Raw genomic sequence first — 20,487 nt, 5'->3', positions numbered from 1 at the left:
AATTAAAAGAAGTGAACCAATCTCAACAACCAGATCAAAAAAGGTATTGGATTGATGGAAGCGTATTAAAATTGTTTAATAGAATTACAGAAGCTAAAAAATCACAGCCATGGAAGGCCACGTTTGGTTGTCCTTTGTGGCAGATGAATTTTGATTTGATTGATTGGGCTTTACTTTCACTGGGCTCCCCACTCCCTGTCTTTTTGATCTGAGCCCCCACCCCACCCCACCTCCAGTCTTTTGCTTTCTAACTAATACCACCATTCCATCAAACCCAAACAACTTAACCACTCCTCTCTCTCTCTTTCTGTGAGAGCGACACGTGGGGAACTGATTTAACGAGCGTGCATCTCACTCATGTAAAAGTCGCGTCGAGGCAATTTGGGAGTGTGGGGGGGACCACTTGGGAAATTCTAGAAAAAATCCATAGAGCGAGACGCGAGCACCGAGGTGCTCCACACAAAAGGCAGACACGTGTTCAGGAAATGGCTCGACAACGATATCTTTCGCGCCTCGGCTTACGCAACTTCTCATGTCATCCTCGGATCTCTTTGTTTTCGAACTCCCTTGACTTGTGCGTTTCTCTTCTCTTCCCGGTTGTCGTTTGTTTGTTTGTCTTCTTTTTATTTTGTTTTTTAATAGCCCTCACTTTTTTCCACAATTTACAATAAGCCCTCGGTCTTTTTTTTCAACAAAAGTATTTTTTTCAAGAAAGTTTTAATTGTTGTTCAAAAAACCAAAAAAAAAAAAAAAAAAGAGAAAGTTTTAATTGCAATATAAAATGGATTTTATATGTTTTCTTTGTAAATTCATATATTTATTCTCGTTTAAAAATTATTATTAAAGATATTTCATAATTAAATTTTTTTAATATCCTTTTAAATGCTCGTATTCTTTCACTCAAATTTTTCTATTTAATACATATTTTGTTATTAATCAGAATTACATATAAAAAGATTATATATTATGAAATATTAAAAACATAAAAGTGTAATATGTATCTTTTCTTTTTTTTCTTTTTTTCTTATTCATCTTACAATGAATCATTTTTCATTTTTTTGTTGAACAACATTTTTCCTAGTACTCATATCCATTGTTTTTAGTGTTTATTTGTTGAATGCCATTATTTTTTTTTTCATAATTTAAAATTCAACACTTTGTAATTGTTCAGGAGAATAAGTCCGAATATTATTTTAATCTTTGGCACATTTCAATCAAGCATGGTATAAATATAGAGATTTTATACATAGTCCATTATCATTTTTTTATTATTATTATTGATGATTTACATCCAATTGAATGGAGAAAAAAAAAATGCAGGATGAAAAAAATTCCGATAACAGAAATTGTTTTTATGGAGTTGTATTGAGTAGTGAGAATCTGTGAAGAAAAAAAAAAAAAAAAAAAGAAGAAGAAGAAGGTGTTTTTGGCTTGGTTAGAGAATGTATGAATCTAAAGTACTTTGGATATTAAAAATATTGTATAAAATAATTTTATATTTTTTAATTATTTAAATAATGATGTGTAAAAAATGAAAGTTTATAGGGTTATTTTGAAATTCTCAAAAGATATATAATTCTCTTATTTTTATACAAACTCTGACTCTTAACTAATTTCCCTCACAAGCAGTTCAAATTCAAGATTTGAATACCATACACCTAACCTAATCTTCAATTAAATATGCATATCATCTTTTCATTTAAAATTCAAATTAAAATTAGGAACTACGATTTTTTATTATTTATTTAGAATCGCTTTTAAAAGAAAGTATATCAAAATTGAAAAATGCATAAACGATTACATAAATTTCCATTCAGGTTACTATATAGGTGTGTTTTGGGGTAATAACATTCTAATAGCTAGGTTTAACAGAATTAGGTTAAAATATGAGGTACAGACTATGCAAAAGGAAAATTTGACCAATTAATAATATATATATATATATATATATGGCTAGCTAGAATTAATTATTAATAAACAATAATGGAAAAGAAATATACAGCTAGCTAAGAAAGACAGCAGCATTTTTCTATCTTAGTTTGCCAACCGTTAGAAAAGTGAGGAAAACACAAGGTCGCATCTTTCCTCTCTAAGAGTCAATACAAATGACGACATGATCATCTCTCACTTCTTTTGTTTTTTTCTTTATTTCTTTGTTTATATGATAATGATCTATTTCATAACTAATCAAATATATATTATTTGATTATCTCCTACATATATATAGGATACAGGTAGTACCCCTATAATTAGTTTGGTAAGAAATCAAGGTCCTATATGCATGTTTTTCTCCCTTTAGTTAAATGCTAGATTCCACAAAAGGAAATGGGAAGGGAGGAGACATTCATGAGGAAAAAAGTTGGTGTTTTGGGAAACTCCCTTTTCTATATCTTTAAAAGTTATCCTGATATACATTGCTTTTTCTGTTACTGCCAATTAATTAACTATGGCTCTCTTCATAAGTGTTCTTGATATTGATTTGACTTTTGAGTATAACATATATGTAAATGACAGTACTCAGCCTATTATGGGATCGATGTAATTTAATGGTGTTGTAATCAAAGACGTTAGTATAATATCATCTTATAAAACTTATTGTATATATAAGTTATAAATTAAACAGAATTGTACAAATATGGATATGTGTATGCGCACACTTACATATATTAATTGGTTAATAATAATATAGGTGAAGTGATTGTTATGCAATATCATATTAAGAACACATTGCCGTTATGTATTATAGTTTTAAAAAACTAGTATGGAAAGCATGGAAAAGGACATATCGTCCTATTAATAGTAGTTGGGAAGCATGCATGGGAAATATTGAGAATAGACAGTAATGTTATAATAATGTCTAATGCAGAATACTTAAATACACATCCTTATAATATATAATCCCTAATCGTACAGTTAGTTAGAAATAATGTCCTAAAAAAGTAACAAATAAACTTTTAAATGCTGAAGTTCACCTAAATTGATTCAATGAAAATTTCAACATTTTTAGGATTAAGTAAGGGAAAGCATACGGAAAAAAAGAAAAAAAAAGAAAAAAAGAAAGAAAAAGATGAAGAAGAAGAAGTTAAGACTCAATGTCTAATTAGATCAGTTAAGAGATAGAGTTTGGCCAAACATCTTTTTCCTAAGCTGGGACAAATCGATCTGTCGAAGGACTATTGCTCTATGTCATTAAAGAACCTAAGGAAAAAATTGTCTCTAAGTAAAGTAGAGAGGAAATATTATTATAAAAACCCATAAAAAGAGAAACATAAATCCTAATCAATACAAGTGATATGGAGTCTTGAGTTGAAAAAATGAATTCGAGTTGGAAGGGGTAAAAGAAAAACCAAGATAGATTATAGGGATTGTGGCCGAGTCAACAAATAAAAAAATAACAAAATTAATCATTGATTTACGTACCATCAAAACAATTCAATTTTACTTTGTTTGGGCGGCTGCAGTTAGCCATTTAGAAACGTCAAAAGGCATAAAAAGTGACAAGTAATTTATAAATCACACTTGAGAAGATAGTTTTGAGTAATTAGTAATAGCTCCCAAATTCAGTGACTTATAAGTTCAAAACAATGTTCTATATACAGCTGAGGTTGACTCTTAAACATCCAATCTGAACCTGGTGAATTTTTTAGATCCCTATCCAATTGGTATTCAAATCTTAAATACTGTTAACTTTTATAGGCTGTGACAGAGAGGGTGGAAAATTGCTTTCTAGTTTCAAGCACTCTTCCAAAGAGCATATGTATATTGGAATATTAGCAAATTGAAGACTTATATAGATATATATATATATATATATATATATATATTATATTTCTAAGGTACATGGGGATGTTTACATCCACATAAAAATGATAGTTTTTGAAAAAAAAATTATTCATAAGTAATATATTGATAATGATTTTTTTAAAAATTATTATTTTAAAGTATATCCACATATTAAAAATATTTAAATATTCACATTATAGAAAGTTTCACAAACTTAGGATTAGATTTCAAGTGAACTGATTAGTGACTTATAAATGCATAAACAATTTGTAGTTATGTTAGGGTTGCATATCCTCAATAATTGGCTTTTAGAATCATCCACAGGATTGAAATAAAATAATTCATATCAATTTATTTCTTACTTTTTCATGTACTAAAGATTCCATCAAAATACGTAGAAAATATATGTAATTCTCTGTGACACTTTTTATCTGTTGTATATTTCAGCTAACTAGTACTCAGCAAATAAATTACATATTTGACTAAATGTCACCATTTAAAATTTTAATTTTAAATATTTAACATTTTAACTAAAACAAGAATCATTTCTTCTATGGAAATGCACCTAACTTGGCGTCTGTCCTAAAATATATAAATTCTTTTTACTTTCATCTAAAATCACTTCTTTTTTTTTTTTTTTTTTTGGTCAAACATTCTAATATTTTTTTTATTTTTATTTTTCCCTCTTTGCAGCGTTTTTGTTTGCATAATATTGTGTCATGCACAACCATTATTTTTTGGGCGGGGGGGCAGGGGCGCGTTAACCACTTTGTATTAGTATACCAAATTGACAATGACTGCTTACTAATTTCCCTTACCTTCAGACAGTTCACACATACTACTATATATATATATATATATGCTTTTTTCCTGGTTAGAAAAGAAAGAAAATTTTCTTTTTGTCTTTAATCTTTTTATGTTTTTCGTTTTTATATGTTCGTACAAATAAAGAAAAAATGTACAAAAATAGAAGAGTGTGATTATAAAAAAAAAAAATTTAAAAAAAAATTAAAAAGGTGCCGTCTAGATGATGATTACCCAAAAGTAGATACACAGGTCAACGAAAAAGGTTCTATAATAAAAATAATTGGATAATCAAATAGAAGAAATTAATATAAGCAAACAATGTGTCAGTTGAAGATAACAGATCTGGGATATAAATAGAATATTATAATCTCCATTGGTTCCAAAATCATCCTTGCCATGATATCTATTCTCACTCAAACACATAGCCAGCAACAAACTAAACTCACAGCGTTAATTTTCCAGTGAGTGATTTTAAAATATATAATAAACTTATTTATTTATTTATTTATTTTAAAAAAACTTTCTACGGTATTTGGCAAACACACACACACACATATATGAAAAGACTTTTCAGACTTTGTTTGGTTTAAACAGAGACATGACTTTCGTAACAAACTAATTGAATCGAATCAAGCACATTTCCAAATGTATTGCCAAAATAAAAAATAAAAAAAAAATACACACACACACACACACATATCTAAATGAGGTAACAGTCCATGCAATTTTAGATGTTATGTGATACTTAATTAGTGGTTAAGGATTAAAGATTGATTTTCATGCATAATTAAGTTTCCACTTATAGGATTTAAATGATTGCGGGTATTATATATGTTATATATGTTGTAGGGATACACACAAACATATATATATATATATATATATATATATATATGGTTTTTGGATTGTGCGACTTAATTAATTAATGGACATTAACACGTTTGCAGTGACACAATCAAATTTCATTAACCCATATATTTATTATTATATGGGATGGGACAATCCAATGATCATGTTAGTTAATGCATTGTAATAAGTTAAGTTATCATATATTATGTTCAACAACGAATAATCAAAAAACATTTATGCTTCTACTTGTTATCCTATATAATTTATGGCTTATAATGTCCTCATTAATGTCTTTCTTTCGGCCGTATGTGTCCACATATTTTTTTAATGTGGATCACATGGTTCTTGTCATCTATCAGATTAATTAATTTAGTTATTAGTTACAATCAATATACACTTTATACCTACATAATGCATATATAGCAAATATATAAATACGTATCTTTATTGATGGTATATATGTTCTCTTGCTAATTAATTAGCGCACACATCTACTAAATATATTTTGATGAAAATTTGATGTTTAATTTTACTTTAATATACATATCTATTTATATATCCGTGCATGCATGCTACTTTAATCTAATAATTGAATTCGTAAAATCGAAGATATTAGGATGGATGAAATTTTTATATATGGTTTTAAATAATGATAATATATGTATATTTTTTTGGTTAGGGAAGAATGATAATACATTGGACCACTAGAAAGTAGAAAGCATAGACAAAATGACTAAGCGAGTGACATTCAATAATATATACATATATATTCCTTTTACCCTCCAATGTAGAAAATTGAAGCTTCCACGAAGTTTCAACAAAATTGAATCTTAGAAAAGATACTGCTAAATTGTCATACTATTTTCTCCTCGATTTACACAGTTTGACCTAAACTTTAGATTATTCTGACCAAAGGTTGCACCTTCTATTTAATAACACATCTTTCAAACATAGTGAATTACCAATCATATCCCACGACGACGTTTTGACCCTTTCCGTTGGGCATCTGGAACAAAGTTTCTTACTTACACAGTCAACTCTTTTTTTGCTGAAAATTACACTAACTCAGTTCCTATATATAATGTAATTTAAATACATCAGCTTGAGCAGATACATGCGTTATTTATTTTTTATTTTTTTGAGGGATAATATTGGAAATATATATAGGGATTCAAATTCGAAATACTGTTTGGGAAAATAATGGATTAAGTTTTATCACTTAGCTATCCCCTATGAATAAACCTAATATATGATACTAGATGTTGATAAAGGACTTACTGTCTTGTAATTCAGCGATTTGGACTGTCATTTCACTATAATACACTGAAAGTTTCAGCTATTAACCAACAAAAACATAATGGAAAGGAATTATACAAAATCAAAAATATAAAATCCTAAAAGACATAAAGAACAAAAAGGTTGAATCTAAAAAAAAAAGTGGTCAAAATTAGAATATATACATCATAAGTGACATTTTTAGCAATTCACCTCCTTAGAAGTCAAGTTATAGGCCATAGCCAAAATAGAAGTCAAGCGGTAAGTTAGAAATTTTTACAAAAAAAATGAAAACCCATGTCCACAAGAGTTCAACTTTTGTGGTCTATAAGGAATCCATGGTAATGGTGGGGTCCTTTCTTTCCCTCTCCCTCCAATTGGGTCACCCTAACAAAACCTTAATAGTCTTTTTTCTCTCTCTAGCTAGTAATTATATATAAGGAATTGCTATAATGTAGCCGGACTATGATTGAAAATTGTTTGCCTACTTTTACAAGTTGAGATAATTGTTATGATGCGTCAACAATCAGAAAATGTATGGGTGCATTGGTTAGTCAGTCGTCCCAAGCACCTGATCAGATGAGCTTATGGGTAAAGAATCTGATTGATGGGCCCATCTATCATATGATCATTCTCATCACTTACGCTATGCATTTATATCTTATATGTACTGTAAAGAATATATCAGACCTATTCAGTAGTAGTATGTTTATAATCTTCAAACACATAATGAATACGTGCATGTATGTGTGTATGTGTAAGGTCCATACACGAAAGTTAACATATATATTCACTAAAATGAATAATTGTTTGGAGCATATCCTTCAAACCCAGAAGATAATTCTCAGATTTTGAATTCAATTAGGTCTCAAGCTAAATATATTTATTATGAGCATGGTAATCAAATAATTCATTTTCTGCAGATAAATTTGATGAAATCAACCATATCTAGATTGTACAATACATGTTATTTTGTTTCAATTATTTTCTTTTTTGTGCAATTTGTATATATGTCTAATTTGCCCAAATACATATAATTAAATAGTAGTATACTTGAAAGACAATGTCAAAGTTTTTGTAGTTTGGAGAACAACGTTCAAAATGTTTTATACTTTGGGAGTAAAATAATATTAATTCTAACGTTCAAAATATTTTATAATTTGGGAGCTATGTATAATTATTAATTAGGCAATATGGCAAAGATTAATTGTCATCATATCAAGCGCTAGGTTACTTTCCTCCAGCCATTCATAAGTCATGGTGTTGGAAAATGTCAAAACTATAAGGCTCATATAAATAAATATATAAACATAAATTTCATTCCTGAAGTTTGTCTTTCCACATAGGAAGACTTTGGATGCTTGGATGCTTTTCTGAGAGACAAATGAAGGGGTACAAAAGAAAAGAGACTGAGTGAGGCTGATATATATGGGGCTGCCAACCTATAAGTTGGAAAGTTCTAATGGCGTTTAGCTAATCACAATTGGAGTTAGAAACTTTGTTTTTTCTTGATCATATATTTCCTATACATCATTTTGACTTATACATATATGTCTGGAATAAAATATTCATAAATCTTTTTATATCTTTTCTTTTATTTTTTTTTTTTTTTGGGGACAAATAATCCAAATTATTATCAAAAGCCCTTAAGTTCCACCATTCCCCCAACAAAAAGTTCATTTCAGAAAGTGAGACCCCTTTGGTTTCCTCTAAAACTTTCTCACAGACAGGGAGAGAGAGAGAGAGAGAGAGAGATCAAAGAAAGAGAAAGTGAAAGAAAGAAAGAGATGGGTAGAGCTCCTTGTTGTGACAAGGCAAACGTGAAGAAAGGGCCATGGTCACCAGAGGAAGACTCAAAGCTGAAGGATTACATTGAGAAATTTGGAACTGGCGGCAATTGGATTGCTCTTCCACAAAAAGCTGGTAAGTAAACATTGATGAACACCAAATCGGTTGGGCTTTCTCTTGAGTTTTTTTTTTTCCTCTATCTCTGATCTCTCACATACATATTTTTTGGGTTTTTCATTTTTTACTTTTTTTTTTAATTTTTTTAAAAATTTCGTTGGATCAGGCTTGAAGAGGTGTGGGAAAAGCTGTAGATTGAGATGGCTTAACTATCTGAGGCCAAATATTAAGCATGGAGAATTTTCAGATGAGGAAGATAGGATAATATGCAGCATGTTTGCTAGCATTGGTAGCAGGTATTACTAGCTTTTGACTAATAAATTCAACCACAAAATTAAAAACCTATATTTCGTATGCTTCATTGTTTCCTTTTTCTTTTTCCTTAAATATCATCTGCTATAAAGGAAGAATGCTTATAAAATTCGTCCAAAAGAAGAAACAAAGAAAAACAAAAACTAATCTTCTTTTTTCTTAACTTTTTATTTTTCTGTTTTAATTATAATCTTTAAAAAAAAAATTTTTGCATGTTTATCAAGAAATAGTTCTGCTACTGTCTGGATAATTCCTGTGCATGCATGCCAAGTTTTGTTTTAATTGGATCTAACATCAACTACCCACTTACATGCGTTAATCAAAAAGGCTGAAAAAAAAATTCTTCCTTCTGAGAGACTTATGTGTGTGTATATATATTAATTATTTGGTTTTTTTTTTTTTTCAAAAAAAAAAAAAAAAACAATGAACAGATGGTCAATTATAGCCGCTCAGTTGCCAGGAAGGACTGACAATGATATCAAGAACTACTGGAACACTAAGCTGAAGAAGAAGCTCATGGGTTTGGTTAATCTTCCTAATAATTCTCAAAGAAAACCTCCACCATTTCCTTCTTCATCACATCAGAACCAACCATATCCAATATCTCAACCACTACTCTCATCTCTATACAACACATCTGTCTCAAGCTTTGACCCGTATGTTTCATTCCCATCCAATTATTATTCATCAAACCCTTCTCTTTTCCATACCCAAGAAAACTTCCTTGGTGGTAATTATTCATCAATGCAGTGTTATTATGGGAAAGATCAGAATAGTAATAATGTTCTAATGTTTGGGAATGAAGGAAGTTGCACTTCATCTGATAATGGGAGCTCCAACAACAATCATATCAAACAAGAAGACATGGGTTGTAGTGCTTTTCAAAGCTATAATTTGGGCAATGGTGGTTTTGAAGAAAATGAGAACTTCATGCTTAATTATGGAAGTAGCAGTACTAGTACTACTGGATGTTGTGGGTATTTTGAAGAAACTAGTCCATTAGACTATGTTGTTGAGGATGTTAAACAGCTGATAAGTAATTGTGGTACCAGTAATAATTACAACAATGGGTCCAACAGCTTCTTCTTCTTCAACAACAACAACAACAACAACAACAACAACAGCAATATTAATATTGATGAAAACAAGACACAAGAGAAGGTCATGTACTTCTACTGATGAAAGACTCTCTGACTGTAGGTAAAAATCAGAAAAAAAAAAAAAAAAGATTTGATGGGGTAAGGGGAAAGGAAAAGGTATGGTTGTGGAGAAAGATTTGATCAGAACAGACTTTTGAGTTCATGGGGTTCTGTGTATTTTATATTATCATAAAATTAAATGAAACATTTTTTTTTTAGTATATATAAATAGTACATTTGCTAAAGCAAAGCTTCTTTTCATTTTGTGCATTTCTTTTTGGGAGGGAAGTGATGGCGATGATGATGATGTTATATTTTTTTTGTACGGTCTTCCCCTGCATACCCCAATCACAGATAAATGTTTATGAAAACTAGAGAGAAAAAGAAAGTTTTATAAGATCATCTTTCAAGGAAAAAACTAATAATAATGAAAAAAAAGAATCTTATGTCCAAATAAACCAAACCAAACATGCACTGTATTCTATTTTTCTGTTTCTCTTTTCTAATTTATTCATAGTTTATTGTTTTTTTAATATTATATTATATTAATGGTTTTGGCAGTGATTTTAAGTCGTAAAGCCAATAGGGCGCTAAAGCTAATGGGAAAGACAGTGATACCCCTATTTATACATTGGTCTTTGGTGTATTTACGAGGGTAAATCTTGGTTTCTTAATGTGGTTTTCTTGTAATTAATCACGTTAGTTTAAAGTTTATATGTATATATATACATTTGGACGTGGTCAGAGTAGATGTGGGAACTTGTTTGCTACGGACTTGAAAACTAAACAACGATGCTGGAAATTTTGGAGGTTTCTGGAGGCTCGAGGTTTTAAATATTATTTTATTATTAGTCATAATCTCAGTCTCAATAAACCACAAGACAATAAGTTTTCATATACAGATATAAAAAAATAAATATAAATATTAAATAAATATATGGGCAGAACTAGAACATCCCTCAAGGCTAGGAAGTGTGTTTGGCGCATGCATATGACTATGCAATTTTGGCTTGTAAAGGATTATATTGGTTTATACGTTATAAATTATGAACAAGCTAGAAATTAGGATACTATTTTTTTTTTCCCTTTTTTTCTTCCCCATGCAATAGCATTTTTGGAGAAGAAAACCATGCATTTTATAATCACAATTAATTAACAGGACCACTTGACACTTGTAGCTTTAATTAATTAACAATAAGCCTTCTGTACAAAGTAGTTAAAAATTTGAATAATAAATTTTAAGTGGCATATTTTAAAACTACATTCATATATAAGATAACTACACGTATTGGACGTTACTATAAATAGTTTCATGCTAAAAACAATCCAGGACTTGTAATTTTCAATACTATTAAATTATTAGCTTCTTAAAGAGTAAATTAAACTGAAGATCATAGCATATCCAACTTGAAAATGACAGTAAAAATGAATATATTTAGATATATTATATAGCATTATTTTTATTTGTGCATCTTGTATGACGATTCTATAAGCAGATAATAAGTTATTAAAAGTTCAAAAAATTTAATTGACAGAAGGAGACGAATTTTAAGATTTTGGTAAAAAGACGAATTCTAAGTTGTTAATTAAAAATATGTCGAAATTTTTATTATGCATTATCTCCCAATGGGACACTCATGACCCTTTAAATACATACATATATATGTCATAAAACATAAATCTCAACATTTTAATTCTCTTCACAATTCCAAAAATTAATTAGCACACCAGAGTTTTCACGACTATGAGCCAAAAATTTGTTAAATGTCTATAAAATTCAGTTTTATGCTGAACGAATTTAATTTTTGTAACTAATATATATATATATATATATATATACACACATATACTTTCAACGTTAATTACCTTTTTTTTCATAAGATAAAAAGATTGGAAAATAATATTAAGAATGCAAACATATGTTAAACAAAAAGATTGGAAAATAATAGTAAGAATGCAAACATATGTTAAACAAAAAGATTGGAAAATAATATTAAGAATGCAAACATATGTTAAACAAAAAGATTGGAAAATAATATTAAGAATGCAAACATATGTTAAACTGTATACTAAACTGTTTTCAAATTTGACCCAATAAAATTTAATTAGACTAGAAATCAAAGAATAAAGAAATCAAGTTATACAAATTATTAAAAAAACTATACCAAAAAAACTAAAAAAAAAAAAAAAAAGAACCTATACAAATTAGATATGAGTATAAAGAAAGTGTATATAAGTTAATTCAGTCAAGAAAAAAAAAAAAAAAAAAAAAAGGAGGTTATATCTTAAATGTGGGAAAAGGTAAAGATAAATATTAAATTGAAGTGACTGGGGAATCCCCGTCGGGAAGGGAGTCCAAAGGGCTCCAAAATTACATGATGCATAAGATCTCTGTCAGAGTATGCCACTCCTTCCTCTTATTCATCCTTTTTTTAATTAATAATTTAATTTAATTTAATATAATTAATTATTATTATTATATTTATATTAATAAAATACTTCTCATAAAAAAAATAAAAAAAAAATACTGATGATATTCTAATATTCTATTATTCTTTACCTTATAATTGGATATCAGCATCTCCAAAATTTCATTTCTATAATTGAACTAATTTAATTGGGTTGCCAGCTATATCCTTTCCTTATTTGAATTAACTATTATTAATTTATAAATTGATTTGAATTGATTATTATTAATTTATAAATTGATAGTATCTAAAGAAGTGGGAAAGCTTTTTCTAGGAATGTCTTTTCCTGTGAAGTGCAAAAGGTCAAAAGTTGTGTGTGGAACCTACTGAACACTCTGACACAATTTAAGATATTTTAAGCTGCTTCATCTTTTTTAAATTATTAATTAGAAGATGATCTGTTATCAACAAAACAAAGATGATTAATAGCCACAAGTGGTGTGGAAGTCAGCAGTCAAGTTTTGTTTAATGTATATCACCGTCTGCTGTCAGACAGATATATATATATATATATATATTTTTTTTTTCCCCTTCAATTTGTGGACTCTGAACTGTGTCTGCAAGTATGCAGCCTTCCTAATTGCTCCATAAAATGGTGACATCCGTTTTGTTTTGCTAGTTTTATAAAAATGGTTTTCATATATTTTCAGAAATTATAAGGATAATCTATCAAATTAAATTTTTATTGCAATGTTTACTTGTTTTGTACGCAATATATATACTTTTTTAATTATAACATTGTTCATGTAAAAAGAATTAGTTAAATTGTCATTCATATTTGCATAGTTTTATAAGCATTAAAAAAATAAAAAAATAAAAAAACTAGGTGCATTCAAGAATTTATTTATTTTAAAAAGGCTAAGGATTTGTTAGAAGACTTGTATCATGTGGAGGGTTGATGTACATGTCAAAGGCCCAACTAGTTTAGTTAATTAAACAGGCTTAGGCCCAGATGATTTGGTAAGCTTTTCAACGGCTTGAGAATCCCACATCGATTATTCACGGTACTTTTATAGTCTCTATAAGATTAAAGATTTCAGAAGTGAGCGTCCCTTCGGGGACATCCGATAAAATTGGAACGATACAGAGAAGATTAGCATGGCTCCTGCGCAAGGATGACACGCATAAATCGAGAAATGGTCCAAATTTTTTTCATTTCCTTTTTCAGCCCCGCAAGAGCTAAGCGGATTTACCATTCTACCCCTACACCTCCACGTGGCTTAAATCCATGGGTCTCTATATAGCCTTACGCTGCACTTCTTTTTGTTTTTTTGTCATCTTTCTCCAAACACTTAACCGAACACACACATACAAGATTCTGATTTGGTTTTGGCATCAAATTGTGAGACTCATTTTGAATTGAATTAGATTCAAACATTCAGTTGCTTTCTTTGAGCTTCTGGGTTTTTTATTTTTTATTTTTTTACATTCATTGTTCTTTTGTTTAGTTTCCATGGCCTTCTTCCTCCGAACATAAAAGTAAAAAGTTACCCTTCCAAGAGGACAGAAACCCAAATGAACCTTTTATGAATATTAATTGTTTACCCATTTTTTCTTAATTTCTTTTAAACCGTTGAGGTGTGGGTGTGGTTCTTATTAACAAACAAAAGAATGTTTTTTTTTTTTTTTTTCATTATCATCCCCACTTTTTCAAATGTTTTAACACTACATAATGCTTCTCTTTGGTTTTTTGTGGCCAATTAGAATAAGCAGTCAATTAAGGGGGTTAATTTAATATGTTTTCTATAATCAGTAAGATCAACTATTCTCTGCCATCATCAAAGCCAATGTTGAACCTAATTCAGTTCAATAAGAATCTCAAAATTTCATGCCAAACCCAAATCAGAAATCTTGAGAAACAGACAGAGAGGGTGTGTGTTCCCGGAAGTGCTTGGAGGAAAAAAAAAAAAAACACGAAAACAAAATGTGTAGCATAAGGCTATGTAGAGACCAATGGATTTAAACCACGTGGAGGAGAAGGGGTAGAATGGTAAATCTGCTAAGCTATAGGAGGGGTGGAATAGGAAGTAAAAAAAATTTGGACCATTTCTCGATTTATGCGTGTCATCCTTGCGCAGGGGCCATGCTAATCTTCTCTGTATCGTTCCAATTTTATCGGATGTCCCCAAAGGGACGCCCAGCTGTTGGAGCTTCTCTGTTATCAAAGCTAAACAAGCTCCAGAGTTAGTCGATGTGGGATTTTAAAGCGATTGAATAGCTTATCAAACCATCTGGGCTCAACCCTGTTACATAAACTAATTGGGCCTTTGATATGGTCATCAGCCGTCCACAATATAAAAAAAGACAAAAAAAATTTTGAATATGAAAATATCGATGACAATTTAACTAATTTCTTTATAATGAACAATGAATCTAATTAAAAATATTGCCGTACAAAACAGGTAAATACTGCAACCAAAAAACAATAAATAAATATGATGGATTATCTTTATTATTTCTGAAAGTATAAAAACCATTATTATAAAACTAGCAAAACAAAAGGGATGGCACCATAATTTTCAATATTTTTATGGAATAACAAGTTAATAAAAAATCATATTCACAAATTGGAAAAAATAAAAAATAAAAATCTGTCTAATAAAATATGGTTAAGCACATTAAACAAAACTTCAATGCCGATTTCCAAAACTCCTATCTGTTAATAATATTCTCACATTCTCCGCTAGTTTGTACTCAGCTCTTGAATACACATATGGACGGTTCACATGTGTATTAAAAAGGGGATACAAACAGCTGAAGTATCAGAAATTTGCTTCCAAAATAACCCACTGGACTTTTCCATGGTTTCTCATACAGTAAATCGGATTAAGAATTCCCATCTACAATATCGAAAGAATAAAAAAAAAAAAAATCACAATGGTAAAACTGCGTTCGGAAACTCCCCACCCCAATATCCACCAAAAAAAAAAAAACAAAAAAAACAAAAAAAAAAACAAAAAATAAAGTTTGCACCATTTCCTCGTACAATTTTGCACAAATCATCCAAAAACATATTCCACAGGCCAACGGGTATATAATCCACAACCCAATACATCAGATGGGATAACAATATATAATAACTGCGCACGGAAACCTCAATCCATTCACATAAAGATTCAATGACATTCTGTGTTGGTTCCAGTTCCTACCGAATATCAGGCACAACAGAACAGTTCTCATAATATATATTGTCTGCAAAAGCAAGTTAAGAAACATGCATTCAAACCAAAAAAAAAAAAAAGAAGAAGAAGAAGAAGCAAACAATGAAATCTTAATGACCAGAGCAGTATCAGGATAACAGATGAAGCTTGATTTTGTCTATGAAGGCCATCACATTTTTCCTGCAATAAGAATCCAATGGATTTCAGTTCTGATGGAAACTATACAACTTAATAAACTCAAACTTCTAAAAGGGCATGCAATCAGTGTATGCCCACAATTTACAAGTACAACAATTAACGAAATAAAAGAAGATCAAAAACTTGCCACAAGAAAGGATGGTATAATCTCAAGCAGCATCAGAAGTAACTTGTCCAATAAGTTTAAGGTCAAAGATCTCAATCCAATAACCATCAGGATCCTTGATAAATGCTATCCCTTTCATTTTTCCTGCAAATCAGCAATGAGTATTTAAAGCAGCAAAATAAAGAAGTCATGCAAATTGAATGATCTGCAATTTATTTGCTAATCAACATTAAATTTGAAAAGTGTAATAATTTAACTAGAGAAACACCTCTTTGGAAGTTCACAAATTGACACTAGCATCCCTCAGAATGGGAAATGGGAACCACCACCCTTAAGTTGATGCGTCATTTAATGCTATTAAATTACAAATTATCTTACAGCTTTCCACCATAAGGTTAGAGAACAAAATTTTCAAGTCTTAGCATGCAGAATGAGTTAAAGATTTTAACAGAGATGTCTTACCATCATCTGGTTTTTTAGCAAATTCCACACCAAGACATTCAAATCTCTCACATGCCTTGTATGTGTCATCAACTGTGACACCAATATGTCCTGAATAACAAATATAAGTGTTAATCCTAAAAGAATTTGAGCTAGAGCACATAATATAAGTTGTAAAGACCATTGACTTAACCCTGCTGTACCCATGTTGATGGAACGAGAGACTGATATACTTTTAAACCATACACATCTTCAGCAAATACGATAACTTGAAGATATGTTTTAATTATCTCAAGTATTCAAGAACAATATTTTGGTTCCTGTCCCTTTTCGATTTTACAATAAGGAGCACCAGCTCCACTAGAAGTCTAAACCAAATGAAGCAACTCACACAAGGCCTGTAAGACACCTCGGTCATATCACATAGATATTAGAAATGATATTGATACAACACGTTAGTCTAATAGTGATAGTGACACACCATTTAATAGAACGAGTATATTCTTTGGCAAAGATTGTCTATCCATGAAATAAATTTAGCTTAATTTTTGGATGGTCAAGAACAAGTGCTTGGAATAGATACAAAATTATGGTACGACTGTTTAACATGGGTCAGTTTGGCTGAGTTCATCATAGGTTGCTTAATTGATTGGAATACATAGAACCCAAAACCAACCAACTTACTACTTAAAAACAAATTTGTCCAACCCAGTGAATTCAGTTAGAATAAAGTTAATTCCAGCTTTAGGACATGAAATTTTTAAACTTTAAAATTCATTGGCATTTGGGCCTTAGACCATTGTGAACCCAATGAACAAATCCCTACATGTGGGGGAAGGAAAAAAAAAAAAAAAAAAAAAAAAAAGAAGAAGATAGAGATCTATTACTTGTTTGAGCAATGAAGGAAAAACGAAATAGCCTTCAATATATATGGGTCGGAGCAGGCAACTTTTATTCTCCTTAAAATGGAACACCAAAACAATCACAAGTAAAACCAAGAAAAATATATTTACAGTCGCAATCTTAACACAAAAGGTTGAGGTCCTAGTGATCATGCAATTTCACTCAACGCTCTACTCCAGCATTGAAAAGCCAATTTCACTCAATTCTCTACTCCAGGGTTGAAACCTATAACTTCAAAAACTTAAAAGAGCGTATACATGGATTAACATTTTGACATACAGACAGATCTACAAGACAGAATTAGTAAAAAAAAAAAAATATTCAATGTTAAACTTACCAAAACCACGAGGTTCTGAATTCCCATTGTGATATCCTTTAAATTCTGGATCGCTTTCAGTACCCCAGTTACTGAAAATAGTATTAGACAGTTAGGAATCATAAACGTGGCACATGGAAATGAGACATTGCAAAGAAAGCAAAACATCTTGGAAATTGTGGTTCTTACTGTGTTAACTCCAAAGTAGCTTTCTGACCAAAAGTCCAAACTGTTCTATGAACAATGTTAGGTGGAGCTGATGCTGTGTCCTACACCAGATAAATTTCAACACATAAAAATATCTTTCTATAACCTGCATGAGAATTTGGGACCCTTTGAAAATTAAAGCCTTAATGTTCAATCATATATAAGTAGTTTTAATTGGCTAAAAATGGAAAGGCCAACAATATTCCTCCAACAAGATTTGTATAACTGCACACAGCCGCTAGATGTATAATGGATAAGACATCATGGAAAATAAAATTATAATGTTGCAAACCCATTATCTATCTGTAAAGATTACTGATGCACTGACAAAAAAAATGGTTTTAGACTTTTTGTGGATTCAGTATCATGAAGTTTACCTCATAGCCCAAAAAGTACAAACTAAACTTCATTTCTGGAAAATCCAGCCTCTTAAGTAACCTGAAAATCCCATTATCATCAATTTTTCCACAATAAAAAGAGTTTAATAACTAAAGCAGTGTGTGTGTACATGTGCATGTACACACTTCAATCGGACATGACTGGACTTATACTTATGGTAGGCAATGCAGATCAAACAAGACAAAATAAAGTGACTTTTTCATATAAAGACTAAGACAATCATCATGACATCATGTGCTAAAATGCTAAAAAAAGTACCAAATTCTTAGATACTTCAAAAGTCATTACAAATCCAAGATTCAGAGTATCAGGTTATTGCTGAAAACAATGGTCTAGCATATTAAACATGACACCTAAATTAATGGAGAGTTAAATGGAACCAATATAGATGCTTGAAATGAAGAAATGCTGGTTCATTCGCATTGATTTTAAAAATTGGAAGGAGAAAAAACTTTAGGATATAAAACCAAACAGAACAAAGTTTGCAGCTCACAATTCACAGTAACGCTAATACAAGACAACCCAAAACCTCAGTTGAATCATAGATACAATCAAAAAACTCCTCCTACAGGAATTTAAGCGAGAATTAAATTAAATAGAGAGTCCAAAAAACACACAAAACTAGTTAAGTATATAATTAGGAAAATTAGAGAACAAAATTCCAGGATGGACACATTTAAAAAAAAAAGGTAAAAAGAAAGTACTTACGACATCCCCAACACACGAGAATAAAAATCTAGACTGACTTTAGGATCCTTAATTCGAAACATCTGCAATCAAATTCGAAAACGAAAATGTTCAAGAAAAACAGCGGACGAAAAACGTTAATATGGGTTGTATAAAACAGATGGGTCAGAACTGGCCTTACAGTTTGTTGCAAGAAATAACCCTTAGTGGCTTCATCAGGTGTTGCCTGAAGGCCTGGATTGTTTTCCAGCGATTCTTTGTGTGCAAAGGCCATTGATAACAACCGGCAGCGATTCAGCTCCTGAAACCCAAAAAAGTTTACGAACTCAGATGAGAATATTTGCAATCGATGAATTCAAAAAATCCCAGAATGAGATTTTTAAAGACCTTGGTTTTGGTGTTTGAGGGAAAGAATGGGATTGAATAAGAAGAAGAAGAAGATAGTAATGGAGAGGGTTTGGTGGTGAAGCGGAAGAGAGAGCGTGATAAGGTGCTGGTAATCAAAGAGCTAGCCATGGAATCAAAAAGAAAAATTTGAATAACGATAAATAAGGCGGAGCGAGGCGATTACCTTTATGTGACCTTGAAATGAGACTAAGCAGTCGCACCAAGTGTCTCCACGCTTTTGATTTGTTGGTTGGCTTTATATATGCTACAATACAACCAGACAATTTACACCACTTAAAATTTTTTTATATAATTTTCACATCTATGTCACCAAACTATAAAGACAATTTTCACCTCCTCGTTACCAAAAATAAATAAACGAAAAATAAAAGGAAAAAGACAAATTTCACCGCTTGAGGCCATGTGCCAATGGCTTTAAAAGATTTCAAAAACACTTTCTAAGGCTATTGTTCTAAAAGGTGCATCTAAGCTTCATTTTGGCACATTTAGAGTATTTTTAAAAGATTTTTTTATAATAAAAGAATATACTTTTTTTTTAATAAAAAAGGATTTTTTGAATAGTAAAAATTTAAAAATATTGTTCAAAAAAATTATTTATTTATTTTTTTTTTATTTTTTATAAATATTTATTATTTTACTTGTAATTTTTTTTATATAAATTATTTATCTTTTAAATATTATAATAATGATATAAAAATATATGCTACATTCAATTAAATTTATATAATATTGAAATAAAAAATAATTTTGATTTTTTAGATAGTTAAATCAATTTTTAATATGAAAAAATTAAAATAAAAAATTTATTAAAATTCTTTTTCAAATATTATTTTTTTAAAATAAAAAATATAACACATTTAAAAAAAATTTTGGAATCTTTTTAGTCTCTAGATTTAGAAAAAAATGCTTCGTTTTAGAATAAAGCTTGGAATAAGGCTGTCAATGCTACTTTGACAGTCTAATATGTACTTTGGTATTATAAGGTACGCAGATTTTTTTATCATTTTTTTAATCAAAATGATTAAAAAAAAGTTTTAAAAATAATAATAGTAATAAAAATGAAAAATGAAAAAACAAAAAACAATTAATGTTTAGAAAAGCCAAAAAAAAAAATGGCAAACAA

The 20,487-nt window shown here is 30.0% G+C and overlaps 2 protein-coding genes and 2 non-coding genes across 6 annotated transcripts; 2 read left to right on the top strand and 2 right to left on the bottom strand.

Moving 5' to 3' along the window:
* Window positions 1-8,126: 8,126 nt before the first annotated feature.
* Window positions 8,127-10,431, top strand: LOC107411467 (transcription factor RAX2). The gene is made up of 3 exons (XM_016019055.4): window positions 8,127-8,637; window positions 8,786-8,915; window positions 9,363-10,431. Exons 1-3 carry the CDS (start codon window positions 8,502-8,504, stop codon window positions 10,108-10,110), a joined length of 1,014 nt encoding a protein of 337 aa, XP_015874541.2. The 5' UTR covers window positions 8,127-8,501; the 3' UTR covers window positions 10,111-10,431.
* A 3,155-nt stretch (window positions 10,432-13,586) lies between these two features.
* Window positions 13,587-13,689, top strand: LOC112490786 (U6 spliceosomal RNA). The gene has a single exon (XR_003054985.2). It is a non-coding gene; the product is annotated as a U6 spliceosomal RNA (small nuclear RNA).
* Window positions 13,690-14,570: 881 nt separating this feature from the next.
* On the bottom strand, window positions 14,571-14,673 carry LOC112490785 (U6 spliceosomal RNA). The gene has a single exon (XR_003054984.2). It is a non-coding gene; the product is annotated as a U6 spliceosomal RNA (small nuclear RNA).
* Window positions 14,674-15,610: 937 nt separating this feature from the next.
* Window positions 15,611-19,679, bottom strand: LOC107411465 (lactoylglutathione lyase). 3 transcript variants are annotated; one of them, XM_048469111.2, is made up of 9 exons: window positions 19,528-19,679; window positions 19,138-19,257; window positions 18,978-19,039; window positions 18,248-18,308; window positions 17,853-17,932; window positions 17,685-17,755; window positions 16,466-16,555; window positions 16,025-16,147; window positions 15,611-15,879 (listed from the first exon to the last, which is right to left on the bottom strand). In XM_048469111.2, exons 2-8 carry the CDS (start codon window positions 19,228-19,230, stop codon window positions 16,047-16,049), a joined length of 558 nt encoding a protein of 185 aa, XP_048325068.2. In that variant the 5' UTR covers window positions 19,231-19,257; window positions 19,528-19,679; the 3' UTR covers window positions 15,611-15,879; window positions 16,025-16,046. The 3 variants fall into 3 exon arrangements, with proteins under 3 accessions (XP_048325068.2, XP_048325066.2, XP_048325067.2); XM_048469109.2 differs by lacking the exon at window positions 19,528-19,679 and adding an exon at window positions 19,344-19,503; XM_048469110.2 differs by lacking the exons at window positions 16,466-16,555; window positions 19,528-19,679 and adding an exon at window positions 19,344-19,504.
* Window positions 19,680-20,487: the final 808 nt, after the last annotated feature.

The sequence above is a fragment of the Ziziphus jujuba genome, chromosome 10 (genome assembly GCF_031755915.1).
Source record: "Ziziphus jujuba cultivar Dongzao chromosome 10, ASM3175591v1".
NCBI lineage: Eukaryota > Viridiplantae > Streptophyta > Magnoliopsida > Rosales > Rhamnaceae > Ziziphus > Ziziphus jujuba.
Note: the sequence above shows the minus strand (reverse complement) of the source record. Positions and strands in the feature narration are given on the sequence as shown.